This window comes from Erpetoichthys calabaricus, chromosome 5 (assembly GCF_900747795.2).
Source record: "Erpetoichthys calabaricus chromosome 5, fErpCal1.3, whole genome shotgun sequence".
Classification (NCBI taxonomy): domain Eukaryota; kingdom Metazoa; phylum Chordata; class Cladistia; order Polypteriformes; family Polypteridae; genus Erpetoichthys; species Erpetoichthys calabaricus.
In genome coordinates this window covers 247786043-247808985 of record NC_041398.2, presented here as the reverse complement: position 1 = coordinate 247808985, position 22943 = coordinate 247786043, and the positions used below count along the sequence as shown (strand labels likewise).

The 22943-nt window shown below is 44.5% G+C and overlaps 2 protein-coding genes across 2 annotated transcripts in view; one reads left to right on the top strand and one right to left on the bottom strand.

Annotated features, from left to right (window-relative positions):
• The window catches only part of LOC114652371 (interleukin-15-like), a 523178-nt gene that overhangs the window by 145660 nt on the left and 354575 nt on the right, over positions 1-22943 (top strand). The window lies entirely within an intron of this gene.
• Positions 5459-22943, bottom strand: part of inpp4b (inositol polyphosphate-4-phosphatase type II B) — a 533162-nt gene continuing 515677 nt past the window's right edge. The window contains exon 22 of the mRNA XM_051928130.1: positions 5459-6322. Within this exon, the coding sequence (XP_051784090.1) occupies positions 6190-6322 (133 nt within the window). The 3' untranslated portion in view covers positions 5459-6189. The remainder of the gene's footprint in view (positions 6323-22943) is intronic.

Sequence of the window (22943 nt, the reverse complement as noted above, 5' to 3'; positions counted from 1 at the left end):
AGTTAGCCGACATGATGGAGAGAAGGAAGGTGCAAGAGACTAAATGGAAGGGGAGTAAGGCCAGGGGGATTCAGATTGTCTATCATGGTGTGGATGGGAGGAGAAATGGAGTAGGAGTTACTCTGAAGGAACAGCATGTCAACAACAACAACATTTATTTCTGTCGCACATCTTCATACAAATAATGGAGCTCAAAGTGCTTTACATGATGAAGAAAGAGAAAAAAAGACAAAATAAGAATTAAAATAAGAGAACACTAATTAACATAAAATAAGAGTAAGGTCTGATGGCCAGGGAGGACAGAAAAAAAAACCAAAAAAACTCCAGACGGCTGGAGAAAAAAATAAAATCTGCAGGGGGTCCGAGGCCACGAGACCACCCAGCACCCTCTGGGCATTCTACCTGACATAAATGACCTGTCAGTCAGTCCTCATGGTATTCAGGGCTCTCATGGAAGAACTTGATGACGACGGTCACGTCAAGAGTGTCCTGGAGGTGAAAAGAGTGTCAGGCAGAGTGAGGATGATGAAGCTGAAACTGGAGGTGTGATGATGAATGTTCTTAGTGCATATGCACCGCAAGTTGGGTGTGCAATGGGTGAGAGAGAAGATTTTTGGAGTGAGTTAGATGAAGTGATGATCAGTGTACCGAAGGGACAGAAAGTGGTGATTGGAGCGGATTTCAATGGACATGTTGGTGAAGGGAACAGAGGAGACGAGGAGGTGATGGGTAGGTATGGTGTCAAGGAGAGGAATGAAGAAGGTCAGAGGGTAGAGGATTTTGTCAAAAGGATGGACATGGCTGTGGTGAATACGTATTTTAAGAAGAGGGAGGAACATAGGGTGACGTACAAGAGTGGAGGAAGAGTCACACAGGTAGATGACATCCTATGCAAAAGAGTCAATCTGAAGGAGACTGAAGACTGCAAAGAAGTGGCAGGAGAAAGTGTAGTTAATCAGCATAGGATGGTGGTCTGTAGGATGACACTGGAGATCAAGAAGAGGAACAGAGTGAGGGCAGAGCCAAGGATCAAATGGTGGAAGATGAAAAAGGAAGACTGCAAGGTTCAGTTTAGGGAGAAGGTGAGACAGACACTGGGTGGCAGTGAAGAATTAAGACAGCAGGGAAACTACAGCAGATGTAGTAAGGGGGACAGCAAGAAGGGTGCTTGGCGTGACATCTGGACAGAGGAAGGAGGAAAAGGAAACCTGGTGGTGGAATGAGGAAATACAGGAGAGTATACAGAGGAAGAGGATGGTGAAGAAGTGGGATAGTCAGAGAGATGCAGAAAGTAGACAAGAGTACAAGGAGATAAGGCGCAAGGTGAAGAGAGAGGTGGCGAAGGCTAAAGAAAAGGTGTATGATGAGATGTATGAGAGGTGGAACACCAAGGAGGGAGAAATGACCGGTGAGCTACAGAGACGGGCCAAGATGAGAAAGATGTGCAGCACGTTAGGGTGATAAAGGATAAAGATGGAAACGTACTCGCAAGGGAGGAGGACCTGTTGAGCAGATGGAAAGAGTACTTTGAGAAGCTGATGAATGAAGAGAATGAGAGAGAGAAGAGGTTGGATGATGTGGAGATAGTGAATCAGGAAGTGCAATGGATTAGCAAGGAGGAAGTAAGGACAGCGATGAAGAGGATGAAGAATGGAAAAGCCGTTGGTCCAGATGACATACCTGTGGAAGCATGGAGGTGTTTAGGAGAAATAGCAGTGGAGTTTTTAACCAGATTGTTTAATGGAATCTTGGAAAGTGAGAGGATGCCTGAGGAGTGGAGAAGAAGTGTACTGGTGCCGATATTTAAGAATAAGGGGGACGTGCAGGACTGTAGTAACTACAGGGGGATAAAACTGATGAGCCACAGCATGAAGTTATGGGAAAGAGTAGTGGAAGCTCAGTTAAGAAGTGAGGTGATGATTAGTGAGCAGCAGGATGGTGTCATGTCAGGAAAGACCACCACAGATGTGATGTTTGCTCTGAGGGTGTTGATGGAGAAGTCGAGAGAAGGCCACAAGGAGTTGCATTGCGTCTTTGTGGATCTGAAGAAAGCAAATGACAGGGTGACTGAGAGGAGCTGTGGTATTGTATGAGGAAGTCAGGAGTGGCAGAGAAGTACGTGAGAGTTGTACAGGATATGTACGAGGGGAGTGTGACTGTGGTGAGGTCTGCGGTTGGAGTGACGGAGGTGGGATTACATCAGGGATCGGCTCTGAGCCCTTTCTTATTTGCAATGGTGATGGACAGGTGGACAGACGAGATTAGACAGGACTCCCCGTGGACTGTGATGTTTGCTGATGACATTGTGACCTGCAGGTTGAGGAGACCCTGGAGAGGTGGAGATATGAGAGGAGAGGAATGAAGGTCAGTAGGACCACCAAGACAGAATACATTTGTGTGAATGAGAGCGAAGTTAGTGGAATGGTGAGGATGAGGGGAGTAGAGTCGGTGAATATGGAGGAGTTTAATTACTTGGGATCAACAGTACAGAGTAGTTGGGATTGTGGAAGAGAAGTGAAGAAGAGAGTGCAGGCAGGGAGGAACGGGTGGAGAAGAGTGTCAGGAGTGATTTGTGACAGACGGTGTAGAAGGGAAGGTCCAGTGAGACCAACTATGTTATATGGGTTGGAGACGGTGGCACAGGAGACAGAGCTGGAGGTGGCAGAGTTAAAGATGCTAAGATCTGCATTGGGTGTGATGAGGATGGACAGGATTAGAAATGAGGACATTAGAGGATCAGCTTAAGTTGGACGGTTGGGAGACAAAGTCAGAGAGGCGAGATTGCGTTGGTTTGGACATGTGCAGAGGAGAGATGAGGGGTATATTGAGAGAAGGATGCTAAGGATAGAGCTGCCAGGGAAGAGGAGAAGAGGAAGGCCTAAGAGAAGGTTTATGGATGTGGTGAGAGAGGACATGACGGTGATGTGTGACACAGCAAGATGACGAGGACAGAAAGATATGGAAGAAGATGATCTGCTGTGGCAACCCCTAACGGGAGCAGCCGAAAGAAGAAGATGATTTTGTCTTTTTCTGTGGAGTTTGCTTCTTTTGTTGTACTTAACTCCTACTTTTTCTTCTGTTTTTTCCAGTTTTCTATGATCTGTGATCTGCACCACCACCACCTGATCAAAGCACTGTGATGTCCCCACATTGATGACCACCCACATGTCCGTCATCATCAAGTTCTTCCACGTGAACTCTGAACACCATGAGGACTGACTGTGAGGTCATTGATGTCAGGTAGAATGCCTAGAGGGGGCTGGGTGGTCTCGTGGCCCCCTACAGATTTTATTTTTTTCTCCAGCCGTCTGGAGTTTTTTTGTTTTTTTTCTGTCCTCCCCAGCCGTCGGACCACTTAACTTTTATTCTATGTTAATTAGTGTTCCCTAATTCTATTTTCTTATTTATTTTCTCTTTCTTCATCCTGTAAAGCACGTTGAGCTCATCATTTGTATGAAAACGTGCGACAGAAAGAAATGTTGTTGTTGTATCCTAATGACGACCATTAAAAAGGAGAAGAGCAGACCCCTGGGAAGACCACACTGAATGATCGAAGGCTGCACCTACTTTAGCGTCAGGCCCACTAATTAGTAAATCGTGGAATAAAATAACCGGAAAAGAACAACGGAAATCTGCATGGAAATATTGTTAAAAAGTAAAGGGCGCATGTCCTATACAAGTGCTTAGCACATCTTAATACAAATTTACCAAACTTAGTTTCATACATTGAGTCCAAAACACAGAAAATGGGCAATAAATAAGAGCTCACGTCATTGAAAAAGAGAAAACGGGGGGGAACAAAACCTGCAGTGACGGGGGGTCCGCAGGACTGAGACGGGGAGCCACTGGGCTACAGTAGAGGCTCAGACGACATCCACCGCTCTGACATTTGCCATTCATGATTGGTTTTGATTGTTCTGTGATTTCGTCGTTTTGGGAAAAAAATATTCAACTCTGGGGGGAAAAACCAAAAAAAAAAAAAACCAAATCCGCCCTAAAAGACTTCAGGGGTCAGTTTGGAATTTTCAAGTCAAAGTTATTACTTTACAAACACCGTCTTGTATGCGTCTGACATGCAACATTTTGTTGTGAATTTAAGCAGTTCTTACACATTTTAAAAATCTACAGAGCACGTCCTGGTGTTTTATAATGAACCCTATGGGGCACGGAGCGTAAAAACTTCCCGAATTCGTTTGTTTTTCACGCCATAACAGTTGTCGAGCCATGATCCGCGTCTTGTGGTTACACGCTCACTGGCACACGAAAACCTCGATTATCGTCTTTTATTCGTACGTGAGGGATTATGAGCACAAACCATGTGACCGCGCACCACCGGTATGGCAGCCAAGAGCAGGATTGTCTGACTGCTCTCTCTAAACTAATGATGCTTCAAATTCCTGTGAGCGAACACCCGTGTGAATGAAACAAAATCGTGCCACGTCTCATATCAACGTTCCAATGGGGAGGTCTGTCATTAATCGGCGAATTGTGTGATATCCGTAAACCAGAGTTTGTTAAACTGTGCGTCGGTTTATGTTGCAGAGGGTCACGAGTCACCACTGTATGTAAGGATGATGAGTCACTTAAGGTTTGTGAAGTATGTCACGGCGGGTTGATTAAACAATCGACATCTCTCTGTTATGACGATGGGTGGCGATTCTCGAAGTGGGGGGGGACCTCCCACCTGCCATGTAGATCACGGGCAACTCTCTGAGTCTCTAAGTGGCTCACCCCACCCCACAAAGTCGATCATCTGCTACTCTCCAAGAGGGGACCCCACCCAATAGTCTGAAAGACAGAAATAAGGACAAGATTGGGTCGAGAGAACAGAAAAAGTTTAAGAAAAACTCGGAAGGACGCGTTAAAAAAAAAAATTCAGAAATGTATCGAAATCATTTTAGCATTCTACTGATACTGGGATGTGACATTGTGAGAGTCTCACTCGGCCCGGCAGACAACTTAGATTGGAACCTGAATTTTTCAAAAGATGTGCCATCCTATGAAGTCTTCAGATTTGTTTGGAATTTTGAATCCGTTTTACTGAAAACAACTAAATTCGATCCGACTGACTCTGCTAAGCCCATTTTTGGTAGGACGCTTGTTCGCCGATTGCATTGAAGACATCGGAATTTCATGGAATGGAAAAAGCTCGTCCACAATCGCTGATCTAGTTGATCTGTGAGACGAGTGCCCATGGGACCGACGTCTACACGCACTCAGATATCGAGATTGGACATAAGATCCTCGACATGCCTGAGAGTCGAGCGTGCGAGTGCTGTCGTGTATTCATACGTGACGGATTATGAGCAGCGTGCCATGTGACCACTCGACACACACGCGTTACGCACCAGCAAAAGCTCGGATTGTCCGATCACTCAGTCTAAATTTAAGGAAGCTTGAAATTCCACACTCTCGCATCAGTGAAAAATTCACCCCACGTTGTGTATCACTCTTCTCAATCTAAGGGATTGTCTGTCGTTTATCTATTAATTTCTTTTATTTCCTTAAACGCATTGGAAGGACATGTTAAATATGTCCAGCGAAAAAAAATGTATCGAAATTATTTTAACAGTCTGCTGAAAGAGATGACGGGTCAAACTGGGATGTGACGACGTGGTGGATTAGAACCTGAACTTCTAAAACGTTGTGCCGACTATCTAACGCCATGCTATGTAAGGTGTGTACCGTTCAGTGGGGACGAAGTTTATTGAAAGTTATTGAAATTCTTTTAAACCATCTATCAACAGTTACCATGAGTCACACTGAGATGTGACATTGTGACAACATCACAAATTGGAATTGTAAGACGTCCTCCGCCACCGACAACCTTCAATAAAGCAGACGTCCAGCTTGGCACAATGCACTAATGACGTGGACTGTCACACAAGGTGGCAGCGGCCCTGGATCTGTCAGTTAGCGTCACGAAAAGCCAACCACACCGCTGACATTTCTGTTTTAAATAACAACACTTCCACTGTACAAAACGTTCATAAAAAAACAGGGAGGCCAAAAAGGCAACGGCAAACATCACGTGACCCCCTCGGTTTGCCTTTTCCTCAAGCAAATAACCCACAGTTGCCCCCCGGCTCTCCCTTGGGGCGTCCACTGGTGTCGAACACTTGACGTCCATTTACACTCGCCTGCCAGGCAGAGAAAAGAAAAGTGCCATCTGGGAGACCGGGCGTCCCATCAAGAGTCCACCTTGCCGTAGGTCCCCTCCGGGGGCCGGTAGTACTTTGGAAAGGCCATCAGCTGCAGCATGTTGAAGGCGTACTTTCTGCATTTTATGTTCTTCTGCACGTTCTCAATCCGGCATCCTTCTCTGTAGAGAAAAAAAAAAACAAACGACATTCATGTTAAGAAGGTCGAGATGTGAGCTGCACTTTTCAAAAGAAGGTAGGAGAACAAAACCAGCAATTTGCTGAAGGACTGGGATCACTGGGATCTCCTCCTCATTCCCTGGCTCCTGAGCCCCTGCCAGTACCAACGGCGCCTTATGATCCTGAGTGCCCATGGGTGTGACTGATGTCACTCAGATATTTCGTATTTGTTGTTAAAAACCAGACGACGGCGAGTGTAGGGAGACGCTAGCAAGGCCGATAGACTCCATTGCTGAGAAATATGAAACCCTCCAAGTTGCAGAAAAAGTCAACAAGTCCGCTCTCTCAGCAAATCTGGGAAAGCATTCAGTTCTGACTCGGAGGTCCCGGGTTCACTGGCAGCCCTCCTCATGTGAGGATCACATGAAGCAGAGAGGGGCGAGACCCTAAACCGATGGTTCCTAAAACGCTCGTTTCTCGAAGACCCAATTTTGCAGTTCTTAGCGCCAGAAGTGGGGGGACTTGCAGTCGACAGTCACAGCGGAGCAATGCCCATCACTTAAACTGTAAAATGTATGTGACCCTATCCCCTTTGAATGCAATGGCGAGCCCCAAAAGGCGTCAACCCGCGACCAAAGGCCCTAAATGAGTCCTTCGCATGGAGTATGTTGCTTTGCACATTCGCTTCGCTCACTCGCCTGATGTTGATGCCTTTCCAGACGCTGTTCACTCTACGCTACTCACACACATGCAGGGATCTGATGTCAGGTCAACGAGTCTAACAGCAAAGGGGGTCTACCTCTAACGTAACTGAGTTTTGTCAATGTTTAAAGATTTTATCGCCCTCTGCCCTTGACTTTAGTCGACATCTGCCCTCAACCCCTTGTGTCGACAAAACTCGACATCCGCCCTAAAAGAGTTAATGAACAGATGGCTGCTGGGGTGGCTGGAGTCCGCTGCAATCTTTCTTGCTCTCTTTTAATGTTCGAGACAACAGCCAATGATTTTCTCAGCTGAACAAATCACCTGCTCCAACTGACTCTTAGAAAGAGAGGAGGCGGAAGGAAATCTCATGGTGACGGAGGAGGTCACAGGACTTTCAATGATGGCTGAGTCAAAATTGAACAACATCCGCCTTGATATGCCAAGCTTCTTAAGCTAGCCAAGAAAGAACAATCACTGTCTGGCTTTCTTGATGATGGAGGTGATGTGTTTGCCCCATTTTCATGTATTGGTGAAAAGAGCCCTCCAGAATTACAATGACTGAACCTCCCAACCCCAAGCTTCAGAAAAAAATTCTAATGCTTTAGCACATCGAGAGAAACACTGAAAATGAGGTGAAAGAATACGCACACCGGCCACTTTATTAGGTACACCTGTTCAACGGCTTTTTAACAAAAATATCTAATCAGACAATCATGTGGCAGCAACTCAATGCATTTTGGCCTGTGGATGTCGTCAAGACCATCTGCTGAAGTTTAAACTGAACATCAGAATGTGATGTGAAGTGACTCTGAACGTGACAAGGCTATTGGTGACAGCCGGGCTCCTCTTGAGTATTTCACAAACTGCTGATCTGCTGGGATTTTCACACACAACCATCTCCAGGGTTTACAGAGTGGTCCGAAAAAGAGAAAATATTAGTGAGCGACAGTTAAATGGGCTAGAGGTCAGAGGGGAATGGCCAGACTGGTCTGAGCTGACAGAAAGGCAGCAGGAACTCAGATAAGCACTCATTACAACTGAGGTGTGCAGAAGAGCAGCTCTGAACACACACAACACGTCAGACCTTGGAGTAGGTGGGCTACAGCAGCAGGAGACCACACCGGGTGCCACTCCTGTCAGCTAAGAACAGGAAACTGAGGCTACAATTCACACGGGCTCACCAACTTTGGACAACAGAAGACTGGAAAGATGTCACCTGGTCTGACGAGTCTTGATTTCTGCTGTGACATTCAGATGGTGGGGTCAACAACATGAAAGCAGGGATCCATCATGCCTTTTATCAACGGTTCAGGCTGGTGCTGGTGGTGGTGTAATGGTGTGGGGGATATCTTGGCACACTTTGGTCTGCTTAGTACCAACTGAGCATCATTTAAATGCCACAGCCTACCTGAGTATTGTTGCTGACCAAGTCCATCCCTTTATGACCGCAGTGTCCCCATCTTCCGATGGCTCCTTCCAGCAGGATAACGTGCCATGTCACAAAGCTCACATCATCTCAAACTGGTCTCCTGAACATGACGATGAGCTCACTGGACTCAAATGGCCTCCACTGTCGGCAGATCTCAATCCAGCAGAGCACCTTCAGGATGTGGTGGAACAGGAGATTCACATCATGGACATGTAGCCGACAATTCTGCAGAAACTGTGTGATGCTGTCATGTCAATATGGAGTAAAATCCCTGAGGAATGTTTCCAGCACCTTGTTGAGTCTATGCCATGGAGAATAACAGAAGTTCTGAAGGCAAAAGGGGGTCCAACCAGGTATTAGCAAGGTGTACCTAATAAAGTGGCCGGTAATGTCACAGATTTTGTTGTTCATAAAGCACACCTTCTTCATGCTCTTTCACTCCATATTCAATTTTGTTAAATGCGTGTTATTATTTTTCACATCATTAATATTTCTGCAGGTTTCTTTTGTGATTGCTGCCCCTTTTAAGTGTTCTTGGATTCCATGATCTTTGCATTGATTGGGAGTCTCGGACATGGCAAAAGGGCGTGAGGCCTTCACAAACGACAATAGGGGCCAGGCCTGCCTGTTAAAGGCCTCACCTCAATGGGGCACAAAGGATAATTTCAGGATTTCTTCTTCTGTTTCCACGGCTCGGTTATTTGTTCACATTTACCAAGCAAAATTGTGTTCTACAGTTAATTGTTTTCTGTGCATTTAAAAAATATAAAATCCTGCCCACACTGGTGCTTTACATTGTGGGCTATGGGGCATGGAGGAAAAGCTTAAAAAACTTACCAAATACGTCAATTCTTCAAGCCGAGACAGTTGTTGAGTACTGATCTGCGTCTGGCAATCTCATACACACATTGTAAAATAGTTTACATGTGTCATATTTCTGAACAAAAAAACACTTAATATTATGAGATTCGGCCATTTTAAAAGAAGACCAGCCGTACACGACAGCTCCGCACTTCCAGCACAACAACCTTTCACCTTCCCGACGCGTCGTTTCATCTGAACAAACCAAATCACAGTAAACGTTTCATGCCATCCAAGATGGTGGTATCTGTAATCCAATTGAGGGTGAAGGGTTTGAAACAAATTGACGCAGACGATTGCGATCTCCTTCGGTGTCTTACGGCTCCTTTTTATAAGTAGGGCCTCATTACGTTTCTTCCTTCAGGCAAAGCTGACGCAGCCCAGTAGAGCACAGCGCTTCTGGGGTTGCTGGGAATTGAAGTCCATACTAAGCAGTCAGTCATGGGTTAAATACCGTCCAGTAATTGTAACGTTACACAATGTGTCAACATCCATAGAGATGGTAAACAAAATGGCCGCAAGAAAATAACCCAAAAATGGTAGGGAGGAAAAAAATATCAAAAAGATGGTAAACCTAAATAACATAAAAATAATTAATACCCATTTAAACAAACGACTAGCTCCACCAAAGATGATTAGGACAAGTTGCACTCAGTAACCACTGCAACTAAACGTCAAGTGGTTCGTACCAAAAGGAAGATGAAGCTCAGTGTGGTGTTGTGGATTGACAGTTGGTGACATAGACAACCCTTGGAGAAAGGTTACAGTCGTATCGTCCAATCAGACATTCTGATGAGGGCAAGCTAACCAGCAGTAGTGACATTGGGGCATCGCTATGGAGTAAAGTCGCTGTCAGAAAGAACTCGTAATAATCCATCCATTTTCCAATCCGATGAATCCGAACACAGAATCACGGGGGTCTGCTGGAGCCAATCCCAGCCTACACAGGGCGCAAAGCAGGAACCAATCCCGGGCAGGGCGCCAACCCACCGCAGGACACACACACCAAGCACACACTAGGGGACAATTTAGAATCGCCAATCCACCAAACCGGCATGTCTTTGGACTCTGGGAGGAAACCCACGCAGACACGGGGAGAACATGCAAACTCCACACAGGGAGGACCCGGGAAGCGAACCCAGGTCTCCTAACTGCGAGGCAGCAACGCTACCCACTGCGCCACCGTGCCGGCCTCTTGTAATAATTGAAGTCAAATTTACACTTCACACGTGTCAGTTACGCTTGCGCTTCTGAAAATCACGAGTTCAATTCTCAAGCGTGAACATGGACGCACAAGGCATTCGCTATCGAGGAAGGTGAAAAACGATTTTTGTTACCACGCATGTACCGCAAAGATAGAAAGATGGAGTTATTTTGGACGGCGATCGTATTTTGTAGCGGTCTAAAACCCAGCTGATATTCACACCACATAAAGGCGGTGATTTATTTCTTTTTTTCGGTGGGGATCACAGGAACGCAGCCAGCCTTGGCCCGACTCAGACGCACTCCCTCAGAGAGACAAAAAGCAAACGCAATTAAAACAGAAATTCACAAACGTATTAAACGATTCTAAAGGAAATCTAACCACACGAACCAAAACAATCCCGGCGATGCACAATATACACAAATTAAACAACTAACAACAACTACACACGATGAGGTCCTTAACACGGTCCATAGGACTGAACGTTACGCTTCCTTCTGAAAATTACGAGCACAATTCTCAAGTGTGAGCAAACTGTTAAAAATACGTCATGGGACACACCAGGCATTCTCTAAGAACAATTGAGTTTTGTTACTATGCATGTGCCACAAAGGTGGAGAGATGGAGTTGTTTTTGACAGCGATCCTACTCCACATATACCGGTGTCACAAGCGGCTGGGGGACAGACCCAGCTGGGACGCCTGGAAGGACCGGGAGGTGGCGTACTCGTCCTCTGGGCCACGAGGGGGACAACCGCCCTGGATCGGGAGAGGACCACGGGAGAGGAGCAAGGAGGCTCACTGCCAGGGGACGCCGCCACACCTGGGAAGATGGATGAAGAGCCTTCCAGGGATGCCCGGAGTGCTTCCGGGTGCAAGGGCAGCACTTTCGCCACACCAGGAAGAATGTCATCAGGCCCCTGGAGCACATCCGGGTGAGAATAAAAGGGGCCGCCTCCCTCCAATCAGGGAGTGGGAGCAGGACGAGGCTCCTGTGGAGAGAGGAAAGGCGGCCCACGGACATTTAAAGAGAGGCCCAGGTTAAAGGTGTGCTGTGTGCAAATTGGAGAAAATAAACGTGTACTTTTGGATAAAGATGTGGTCTCAGTCTGCTGGTGTCCGGCCATGTCTCACACCGGCTAAAGATTTGGTCGCCGGTTCACCTGCCGCCTCGGTGTTGCGCGTTTGTGATCTAACTGGACGTCTCGGGGACCGGAGTTTTCCCTAGCAACATTTAGTGAATGTCCATGGGCCATCGGCCCAGGCTGTGATGCTAATCCGTCACAGGGGGGGCCCATTGAACCCCTCTATATACCTCACATGCGAGTCCTCGGGAGGTCTGGCGTAAAGCCCACACAGATATGGGGAGAATGTGACCGTTTCAAGTGAGCCTGAAGTTATTCTTATCCAGTTTCTTATTCACACAACTTGTGCCAAGCAGTTACGTATTTAACACTAAGAGCCAGTCAAAATATTCGGCAGCATAAAAAGATATTCACGTGCGTCACTAAAATGGGCCCTTTATTTGGGGGGGGGGAAAAAAAATCGTATTCCACATTTTCTACCTGAGACAAAGGAGTTCAGTCAACTTGGACCAACTTAATTTTTAAAGTTTTGCAACAAGAATGGCGCCTTTGTTAAATGCCACTTCAGTTTTGCTGAGGTCAGTGATAAACTTGGCACACTCTAATGAGTAAGATGTACTCTGATGTTTAATGGGCACAGTAAAGCGCTAAGGTGATGTTGGGCAGCCATCATTTTCACAGATGAGTCAATTTGTTGGCACATTCCCATATCTAGTGAATGGAATTAGATGTTTAATGGGCACTGCAGAGGGTTAGATGGCATTGGGCTACACTAGTTTTGAGAAAAGAAAGATGCTTTTATTAAACTGCAGTTGAACTTTGGGTATCTGGGCCAAACGGACTGGCACATTTTTCCTATTCCCATGTATCTAATGCACAGATTTCAATGTGATCTTCGACTGGCATTATACAGGGTTGTATGCCGTTGACCCTCTCTAATTTTCAGAGAAGAGTGAATACCTTTGTCAAAGTGCAGTTGAGTTTTGCTGTCCCAGGGCGGTTACATGGGTCAGACTGACTGGCAAAACTTGGCAATGAAGGAAGTTAACTGTGATGTTTAATGGGCACTGTAAAAGGTAAAATGGCATCGGACCACCCGAGTTGTCTCAGCTTTGAGAACATGAGTTCAGCACAGACCAGTGTGACTACCTGCCACAGATTGACTGGCACATTTGTCACATTCCCATTTTTAATGACTAGGATTAACTTTGATGTTTAACAGGCGCTGTAGAGGGTCGTGCAGCATTTCACCACCCTTAATTTCACAACTTTGTGACAAGATTCCTTTTCTGTGTTACAGCTGAGATTTCCTGGCCTCAATGTGAGTTCATGGGTCAAATTGGCTGGCAAAGATGGCATATCTAATGAACAGGTTTCACTGTGATGCTCAGGTTGAATGGCACTGGACCCCTGTAATAACTTTATGACAAGATGGATGTCTTTTTAAAATTTCAGTTGCATTTTTAGTCTGCCCAACATGGGTACATGGGGTCATACTGACTGGCAAAGGTGGCACATTGTATCTGATGAGTGAGATTTATCCATCCATCCATCCATTTTCCAACCCGCTGAATCCGAACACAGGGTCACGGCGGTCTGCTGGAGCCAATCCCAGCCAACACAGGGCACAAGGCAGGAACCAATCCCGGGCAGGGTGCCAACCCACCGCAGGGCACACACAAACACACCAAGCACACACTAGGGCCAATTTAGAATTGCCAATCCACCTAACCTGCATGTCTTTGGACACGGGGAGAACATGCAAACTCCATGCAGGGAGGACCCAGGAAGCGAACCCAGGTCTCCAGGTCTCCCAACTGCGAGGCAGCAGCTCTACCCACTGCGCCACCGTGCCGCCGAGTGAGATTTATGTGATATTTAATTGGCAAAGAAAAGAAAAGTGCTTTATGCATCCTGGGATAGGCTTCAGCTTCTCTGTGACTCTGCCTCTGCACAGGATAAAGTGGGTTTAGAAACTGGATGGATGCAGGGATAAATATGCAAATAAATAAACTAAAAGTATTGTGAAATGTGACACTAAATAAATAATAACAACGTGAAATGCAAGTATAAATAATTAAATGGGTCACGAAATATGCCTCTTGTTCTTTATTCCTTTATGTCAGTCAGTCTTTTTCAAACAGTGTTGCAGGGGTCTGCTGGAGCCTATCCAAGACAGAATAGGGTGCCAGTCCATCGCAGGGCACACACACACTCACTCACACACGCAGTTTAGTGCCACCAAAGCACCTGACCTGCATGTCTTTGGACTGTGGGAGGAAACCCCGCAGACACGCGGAGAACATGCAAACTCCTACATTTAATGTTATTATGCATTTATTGTCGTATTTCACAGCTTTTGATTTATTTATTTTTCTCCTGAATATTCCTCCATTATGAGGGTGAAACATTCTCCGCACTCAGTCATTAATGTAATTTAGTTAAAATAATAAAAACCCACTTAAAAGCAGTGCCATCACGAGGGGGCTGCTTCAGAAGTTTATATTGTGCAAAGCCCCCTATCTTTACGTCTGTTTTGTAGTTTTATATATATATATATATATATATATATATATATATTCATATCATAATTCTGTGCCCCCCACCTCAACCCCAAATCTATGACCAAGGGTGCCGAAATCCGGAGCCTTCAGCAACACCTCGCTCTCCTATACACGTATAACAAACACCTGGACACTCGGATAGGACGTTATGTAAAGTTTTAAACTCGTCGGCTGTTAATTTGTTAATTTCAGGCTCTCACATTTTATTAATTGCAAATTCTGTCCTGACTTAAATAAAACTGACACAGTTTTAGATTATTATAATTATTTTTTATTTTTTTTGAGTTTTGCCCTTTGGAGCCACTGTAATGGGGGCTAAGTGTGAAGTTGTAGCAGTGCTTAGCGGGTAGTAAAAACTTCAACTCCCAGCAGTCCCTGCAGTTGATCTGATTGGATGCCTGCTAAGGGTGCAGGGGCTGCTGGGGACAAGAAGGCCGACATGAGTTTTAATAGGAGGTCGGTTATACAGAGAGGGGAGGGTGTGGTGTGTCTGGAGTTCCCTGTCTGTGTTGTCTTCATGTTCCTTATTTGTTCTTGTCCTGGATGATCTCCTCTTCGTGTGAATGGACTGTCTGGAATGTTTGTCGACCTTTGGAGAAGGAGCGCTCCCGGTCCTATCACTCTTCATCATCATCGGGATATACCGGTAGGACTGTTCTTTACATTTACTTACAGCGAGCTGATCTCTGGATTATTCAGACTTCATCATTTCATTACATCGGTGGCCGTTTCCTATGGACTGTGTTAAGGACTTCATTGTGTGTAGTCGTTGTTAGTTGTTTATTGTTGTTTAATTTGTGTATATTGTGTATCGCCGGAAAGGGAACTGGAGTGGGATTGTTTTGGTTCGTGTGGTTAGATTTCCTTTAGTATTGTTTAATAGGTTTATGAATTTCTGTTTTAATTGCGTTTGCTTTTTGTCTCTGTGAGGGGAGTTTGTGTGAGTTGGGCCAAGGCTTCCTGAGATCCCCACCGCCTTCGGGCGCTGTGAATATTAGCTGCATTTTAGACCACTACAAAGAACGATCACCATCCAAAATAACTCCATCTTTTTACCTTTGTGGTACATGTGTGATAACAAAAATCGTTTTTTAACGTTCCTCGATAGCGAATGCCTTGTGTGTCCAGTGACGTATTTTGTGAGAGTTTGTTCACGCTTGAGAATTGAACTCATAACTTTTAAACATGCAAGTGTAACTAACACATGTGAAATGTAAATTTGACTCGAGTTATTTTTGACATGACCTTACTTCATACATCGTACCCGTCACACAAGCTGCAGCTTTCTTTGATTGCTAAACACGCAGTTTGTTTGCATGTGAATGAATATTCAAGGAATTCTGAAGTATGTTCTGGTATTTAATCTTCAATTGCTGCCAAATGCGTGCCAATATTGCTACCGAATACTTGTTTGTTTGTGGTGGTCATTTTTGAAACACTTTAAACACATTTACATTTTTTGAATGTAAATAATACCTTTAATATTTACTGTATTTACTCGTGTACCACACGCCCTCGTGTAAGACGTGCACCCTAATTTCTACAAAGAAAATCGCGAAAAAAATTTTCCCCCTGTGTACAATGCGCGTTGTGATTGTATAGGAAGCATTTATGACACGTTTTCCGCGAAATGCACTTCTGTTTTTGTTGCATGACAAGAGAGAGCGCAAGAGAGAGGGTGCACGAGCGAGAGCACGTGTGAGCGAGCGAGCGAGAGAGAGAGAGAGAGAGAGAGAGTGTGAGTGTAAGAAAAAGCGCGTGCGAGAGAGAAAAAAAAAAGAGTTAGATAAATGTCGATAAAAGTTAAGTAGGAATAATAAAATATGCATCTATGAAATATCATTAATTAAAAAAGAACAAATTAGTATTAGTGGGCTCCTTTCAAAAAATCGTTAGGGGGGGGGCGCGATTAAAACTGTTATGAAAACTCGGGTCGCAAATACTTAAAGGTTGAGAAACGCTGCCCTAGTCGTCCAAGACCTGGAACATCATAACTAAAAAAATGGGACGAGCCATCAAGTGAAATTTGTTAAAGAACAGGTGAAAGAATCCCAGTAGCAAAATGCTTGTTGACTGTTGTAATCGTCGCCCATTCGCGGTCTCAGTCAACGTGCCTCACTCATATAGTCAACATCCGTACGAGCGTATACTGTGTACTACAGCATCGTGACTGTGTGTGTGTGCTGTGACGTGTGAGTCCATCTTGCATTCCAAAACATGAAGCGGAGTCTCAGTACTTTTATTCAGCTTGAAACAGGAACAGCAGGTTATTTATTGTAGTGTGATCTGCCGCTCACCTATACACCGACACAGCAGTCAGGCAGGGTCGTGGCCAAGTAATCCTGTGCCCTTGCATTTATTATGTTCCTTGTATCACCCATCGACAGCAGGCGCTTATAGCATGTCCACAATTTTTTGTATTCATGTTTGTGGCAAACTGCTACAGCGCTAGGAGCCTGCGGTTGCTTTGGGACGCTCTTCCGCGTGTTGTCCTGTTGGAGCGAATCCCAAAAGAGTTTAGAAACCTTACAGTGTGTAAAACATTTTTTTAATTTTGTGTCCAAGTGTAGTGACACTTCAGGCAAAAGTAACTCCTTGTTCAAGTCGCAAAAAAAAGAAGAAGATCCCAGTGAGCCAACAGATAGCAGGGACTCCGTTGGTTAGAGTGAAAGTCGTCCTGCCCAATAACCCTCCTCACCCTCCTCCTCCTCCTCTTCTTTCTCTCGTCTCCTTCACTCCAGCCACAATTCTTTTCAAAGGTCAAGTGCAGGTTAATTTGTTTTATGTATCTTTACTTTGTAGTAATAATTTTTATATGAATAGTTTTGGGTTGTGGAGCGAATCATCTGAGTTTCCATTATTTCTTATGGGGAAATTCGCTTTGGATTATAACCACGAATCCGGAATGAATTACACTTGCAATCCAAGGTTCCACTGTAGTTGCATAATAGACAGATGTATGAAGTGAACAATCTCGAACCGCTACAGTGTGTTGACGGCAGCGGCACTAAAATAAACCAAAACATAACAAAACTAAAGCTGACTTCCTTATTTAACTTTAGACACCTAAAGACAACAACTTATTATCCTTTAATTTCCATGTTTCCCAATCCCTGGTTGCTGTGATATTGCAGGTGGGCCGCGGCCGCCCCCTTTTCAATTCTCTGACCGCCGAGCTCGATTCACAGTGACAGCATTGCAGATGGATCACGGCCAATCCCGGGCGACCTCCTCGACCCCCCCCCCGCTCTGATGATTGTGCTCGATTCACCGAGGAGAATGGCATTTACAATACAATTTATTTTTGTGTAGCCCAAAATCACACAAGAAGTGCCGCAACGGGCTCCTGACAGCCCCCCAGCCTAGACTCTCTAAGAAGACAAAGAAATTACTCCCAAAAAAAAAACCCATATAGGGAAAAAAAAATGGAAGTAACCTTGAGAAAGGCAGTTCAGAGAGAGACCCCTTTCCAGGTAGGTTGGGCGTGCAGTGGGTGTCAGAAAGAAAAAGGGGGTCAATACAACACAATACAATATTACAATAGAAATATTACAAGTACAGAGCTGAATTCAACAGTAGATGATATCCCATAATAGGAGTTGGATTTGTTTAGAGTCCTGGAGACCTCAGCCATCAAACTGCCTCCCCCTATTGGCCATTCCATGGCTGAAACAGCGCTGGGCCAGCCAATCCGATGAAAGGACCCCTCTAATGCTCTGGTGATTGCACAGGACCCACAACTCCACAACTTTTAACAACCACACTTGATTCACTAAGGGGGACCCCCCCCCCCCACCCCCCATTCGCCACGCTTAACAGTCACGGTAACTGCACAGAGGGGGATGGTGGGTCGTGCTAAATTCACAGAGGGGAAAGCCCAACCCCCACCTGACTCAGTGGGTCACAAACATGTGAAAAACTGGGTCGTGGCACCACAAAGGGTAGGAAACACTGCTCGAAGTTTTAAAACCCCCACAACCATCTTTGAAACCGTCGATTGAAATTTACTTGCAGAGAAAAACATTTATAGCAATTCCTCAAATCACAATAGTGCTGCATGTGGGTGTGAGGGGTGTGGAACTCCACTCCGGTACAAATTGACAAAGTTGTTAAACACTATGAAATCAAAAACCTGTTTTTTGATCCGACAGAACTCCTCAGCGGCGGAGGAGCAGCTCAGTCCGGTGTTGAGAGGTCTTGAATTTCTTTCATATTTGACGTTGCACGTTTATTGTTTTTATTGGCTTTTCATGGTTCTCACCTATGCTGAACTCATTCTTACCCTTCGATGTTTGAATTTGTTTTCATTTTCTTAACTACTGTATTTTGTTTTGCCACGCCACCTTTTTGTTTTCTGACAGGCGTTACCATTTTGCGGTTTTCTGTTGTTGCTCGCGCAACACTTTTGGAAGTTAGGCTGTTGGGTTGCTGGCATTTAAGGTGGTCACACCCTGCTGTTAAATATCTACGTTTCTAGGGATATCTAAAAGGAATTTTAAGGTGCTAGTTAGGGTTCTCTCCTACTTCAAAGATGTTAGGCATTCTGACAATTTGTGTTTTAGCCTTTTGGGCTTTCCTGTTTCTACTGGTTGGTTCTTTTGGTTTTGGCTCCATTTCAGACTTCTATTTTCTCTCCTCTCGTGATTTGTTTCTTTCAAAACTCAACTTGCCAGGTTCTCTGCCTTGCCTGTGAACCCAGAAGCCATGCACTTTGATGACCTTAGAAATTTACTGAGATGAGAACGGGCCATTTAGCCCAACAAGCTCGACCATCCAATTCACCAAATAACATTGAGAGTTGAATGTCCCTACAGCTGTGTTTCCTAAATCTACCCAATCTAACGCTTTTTGGTGTCTTCAAGACCCAGTCCATGACACCATCAGATCTCCTCCCCGACAATCACGGACGTTGGTCGTCCCCCTTGGAGAGTTGCTGCTAACAGCCATATCGGTGGAATGCCAATTCCTTAATCTGACCCATCAAACCATTCACAACTGTAATAAGTTTATAAGTTTAACATGCCACTGTGCTCTGTACAAAACATGATTTTATAAATCCACTCACATGTACAGCTAACACAAGGCCAGATTTAGCACACAGTGGCTCATCATTTAGAACTGCTAGGCAAGCATTAGAAGACAAGACAGGGACAGCTACAAAAATGGGCCTTGTACTATTTCTGTGTGACAGAGTCAGCATGACATTGGATCTTCTTTTCCTTGTTTGGAATAGCACATGGAGAAAGAGTATAAAACCTTGGAACATTGCCCGGCACACCTTTGAAGCCGACGGATAGGATGGGAGATACCGTCATCCGATCCTGAAAACCCTTCCAGCGCAACGACGAAAATGGCAGACTGTATACATCGAGCTCCCACTTCGGTGAAAAGTCTTGTCATTGGCTTCCTCAGCTGTTGTGCCGCATAAATCGTCATTAAAGAAAGCCAAGTTATTTCTCTTATGTGATTTCTTACCGCCATATCACTAAAGGAGGGGTATCGCCTTTTAATATTATATCTATATAGTTTCGGGTTACTTAAGACGGCGCAATTACAAAATGAACGCTACCTAGCGGAAAACAACCCTCCTCCATTGAATACAGTAATCCCTCACTTATCGTGGGAGATAGGTTCCAAAGCTGACCGCGATAACTGAATTTCCGCGAAGTAGACCACTATATTTATTTAATTATTTAACGTGTATTTGGACGTTTTTAAACCCTCCCTGTATTGTTTACAACCCACCATTTACTCTATTAAAAACAGGGACAACTGCTAAGCAATATGAAATCGCTAGATAAGTTTACACTTACTGTATAGCGAAGTACACATAGCAGCTTGTAGGCGGTCATGACGTCGTCGACCTTGTTGCAAAGATTCCTAAAGCAGATTCCATCCAGACTACTGCCTTATCACGTCCACTTGCAACTCGTTTTGCACCCTGGTTAAAGGACACTGTGGCCGTAGATCTTATATGCTTTTCCTCCTTTTTAAATAAAAAGAATCGATGTCCTGCAGCGGTGCAGCTGTTCCCTTCCTTCAACATATCCAAAACTTTTACCTTTTCTGCAATCATTTGCATCTTCTGTTGGTGCTTGGACACGGCCCCTGAAGCATTAGCACGTTAATGCTGAATGAGTGAGATGAGACTTCCTGGTTAATGCACCACTCCGTCGCTGAGCCAATCAGCAGCACACAGGAACTTAACTGCGTACTCTGATTGGGTAGCTTCTCAGCCATCCGCCAATAGCATCTCTTGTATGAAATCAACTGGGCAAACCAACTGAGGAAGCAAGTACCAGAAGTAAAAAGACCCATTGTCCGCAGAAACCCGCGAAGCAGCGAAAAATCCGCGTTATGTATTTAGATATGCTTACATATAAAATCCGCGAAGTCGTGAATCCGCGAAAAGTGAACCGCGAAGTAGCGAGGGATTACTGTACATTTGTGAGTCACAACCCTGAGCGACCCGAAAGGAGATAACTCGTTACTTAAGACCCATAGCTTAGGAGACCAAGCCCTAGACTCAAGGGCCTAAAGTCTTGTCTTCACTACATTAGTTTCTCATTTATTGCATTTCACTGTGGTTCTTTGCGTAAAGAACAACTTTCTCACTGTATTATCGTAGTATTTCCCTCTAGTTATTCTTTACCTCTTTTCTTCAAGGGTAAGTGTACTCGTCAAGTTCATTACCAGGTTGCACTTTAAGATTAACACACACATACACACAGACCCGAACCACCACAGTGCCCTATGAATGACCAACACACAGCTAGTTAACGTTTGGCACTTTAAATCACACAAGTGCCTTATGAATAACGCAGCCTGTCACTCTCTCAGCACTTCAAGAGACTTTCGTATTATCGGCACGAACAACATACAATGTTTTAATGATATCTCAGACCTAAATATTACTTTTGGTCTACAAGAATACATTTAAACATACAAAGACTCAGCACTCTTGACTATCGGCCATTTATCAGCCAAGAATGCCTTAGTTTGCGTCCTGTTCCCTACTATTGGGTGGAGCTCTCACCCTCGGCCTTAATAAACCTTGCATCATGGAGCGTATGACAAACCTCCAGCTGCACCAGGTGCTCAAAGAAATCTAATTTATTACTTCAATCACTCTAGACATTAAGACAAACACATAGAAAGTTAAAAGCAGCATGGTATTTATTACATAATACCAGTGGAACAAAGAATAATAGAAAATAGGAGTGATAGAACAGTCTGGATATGTATAGTCTTTAGAAAAAGCTTACGAGAAAGTTACAGATGACAAGGATGAATGTCGCAGGCGGCTTGTGATCGAGCACTCGTAGTTATTCAATAGATGCTTTTCTACGACCAGATGGAAACGGCTTCACGTTCATGTCGCTCTGTTCTCTTCTGACGTCTTCGTCCCTTCTTCTTCCTCCCTCCTTTCTCACTTCCTTGCTCACTATATCGATCCTCAGACAACGCATATTTATTCTAAAATTTTACTGGGGGGTTTTGCAAGATGTGAGTGTTAGATATTCTGACTGGCTGGCTATCATTATGAAGAATTAATTAAACCTTTTTATGTTCTCTGAGGTGTCGCTATGTCTTCCTTTCCCAGGCTGTAAAATAATTAGATGTCCATCCTTTCTCAGGTTATAAAGTAATTGAGCCTTCAGCATGCTTTCTTTCTATGTTGGATCAGCTGTTTTAAAGTGAGATATCACTGGGAAGAAGACCTGCTTTGATTTGTCCTGAATGTAGTGCATCTGTTGTCTCGTCTTGAACAAAATATAATGGAAATATGGAAATACAAACCAAAATGTACAGATTTTGTACCTCACAACACACTCATTTGATGACTCCAAAACCTCAACAACTTCTTATTTTCTGGTTTTGGTGATTCTTCTCTGAGCCCAGTTTGCTTCTTGACAGTGTTACAGAAATGTTTTTACTCCAAACCTGAATGGACACCGACAGCTGAGAACACGTCGTGGATAGAGGATACACACTCTGTTCTGTTTGTTGGTCCGCACGACGGGACTCCTGATGAAATTTACGTCACATGGACCCTCGCGACTAACTGGACGTGGGCATTCATTGCTCACTCCTCTTTAGGATTCATCATCTCTTGGTCTTTTACTCAAGTTGTTTTACTTTCAGATCCCCTACTCTGAGATCATTACCATTGTGAAGGGTCTCTTTATAAATGTTTTGTACATTTTTGTTTGTCAGTCTATGAGGTTGAACATTTGTTTTGGAAGCTTCTGGAGCCCCTTGATTCTAGATCTCATTAGATTTTCGACTGAAAACTTTTGTTATTATAAATTATTTTGTCCCATTTCGCCACGATTTTAGTCATCCTATTGCTAGGACAACTCCGTGTTCCTTTTGGAGTGGATGGGTGACCTCAGAGGTTGTGAACCACCGGTAACAACGCGATGGATTAAAAGGTCATTAATTCCAGCACTTCCTCATCCGAGGATTCCACAAGCCATTTTTGACGATCTGCCTTTTCTTTGAAAGAACCCTTTTTCTAAACTGCGTTTCTGGTCCCAGATTTTTGATTTTCATGTTGGTTTTCATAATGGCGTGGTGGTGTTCTTGGTATTGACCACTTTTTCTGGCTTTGACTACATCTTTTCCTCTAATGCTGGTGAGCTAGCATAATAATGACAGCTTTGGTGTTATGCTGATGGTAACAATTAGGTCTAACAGATGCCATTCTGCTGCTCTTGGCAAAACGCAATTATGGGCACCCCCATAATTTTCAACATTACAACTAATAGGCAGG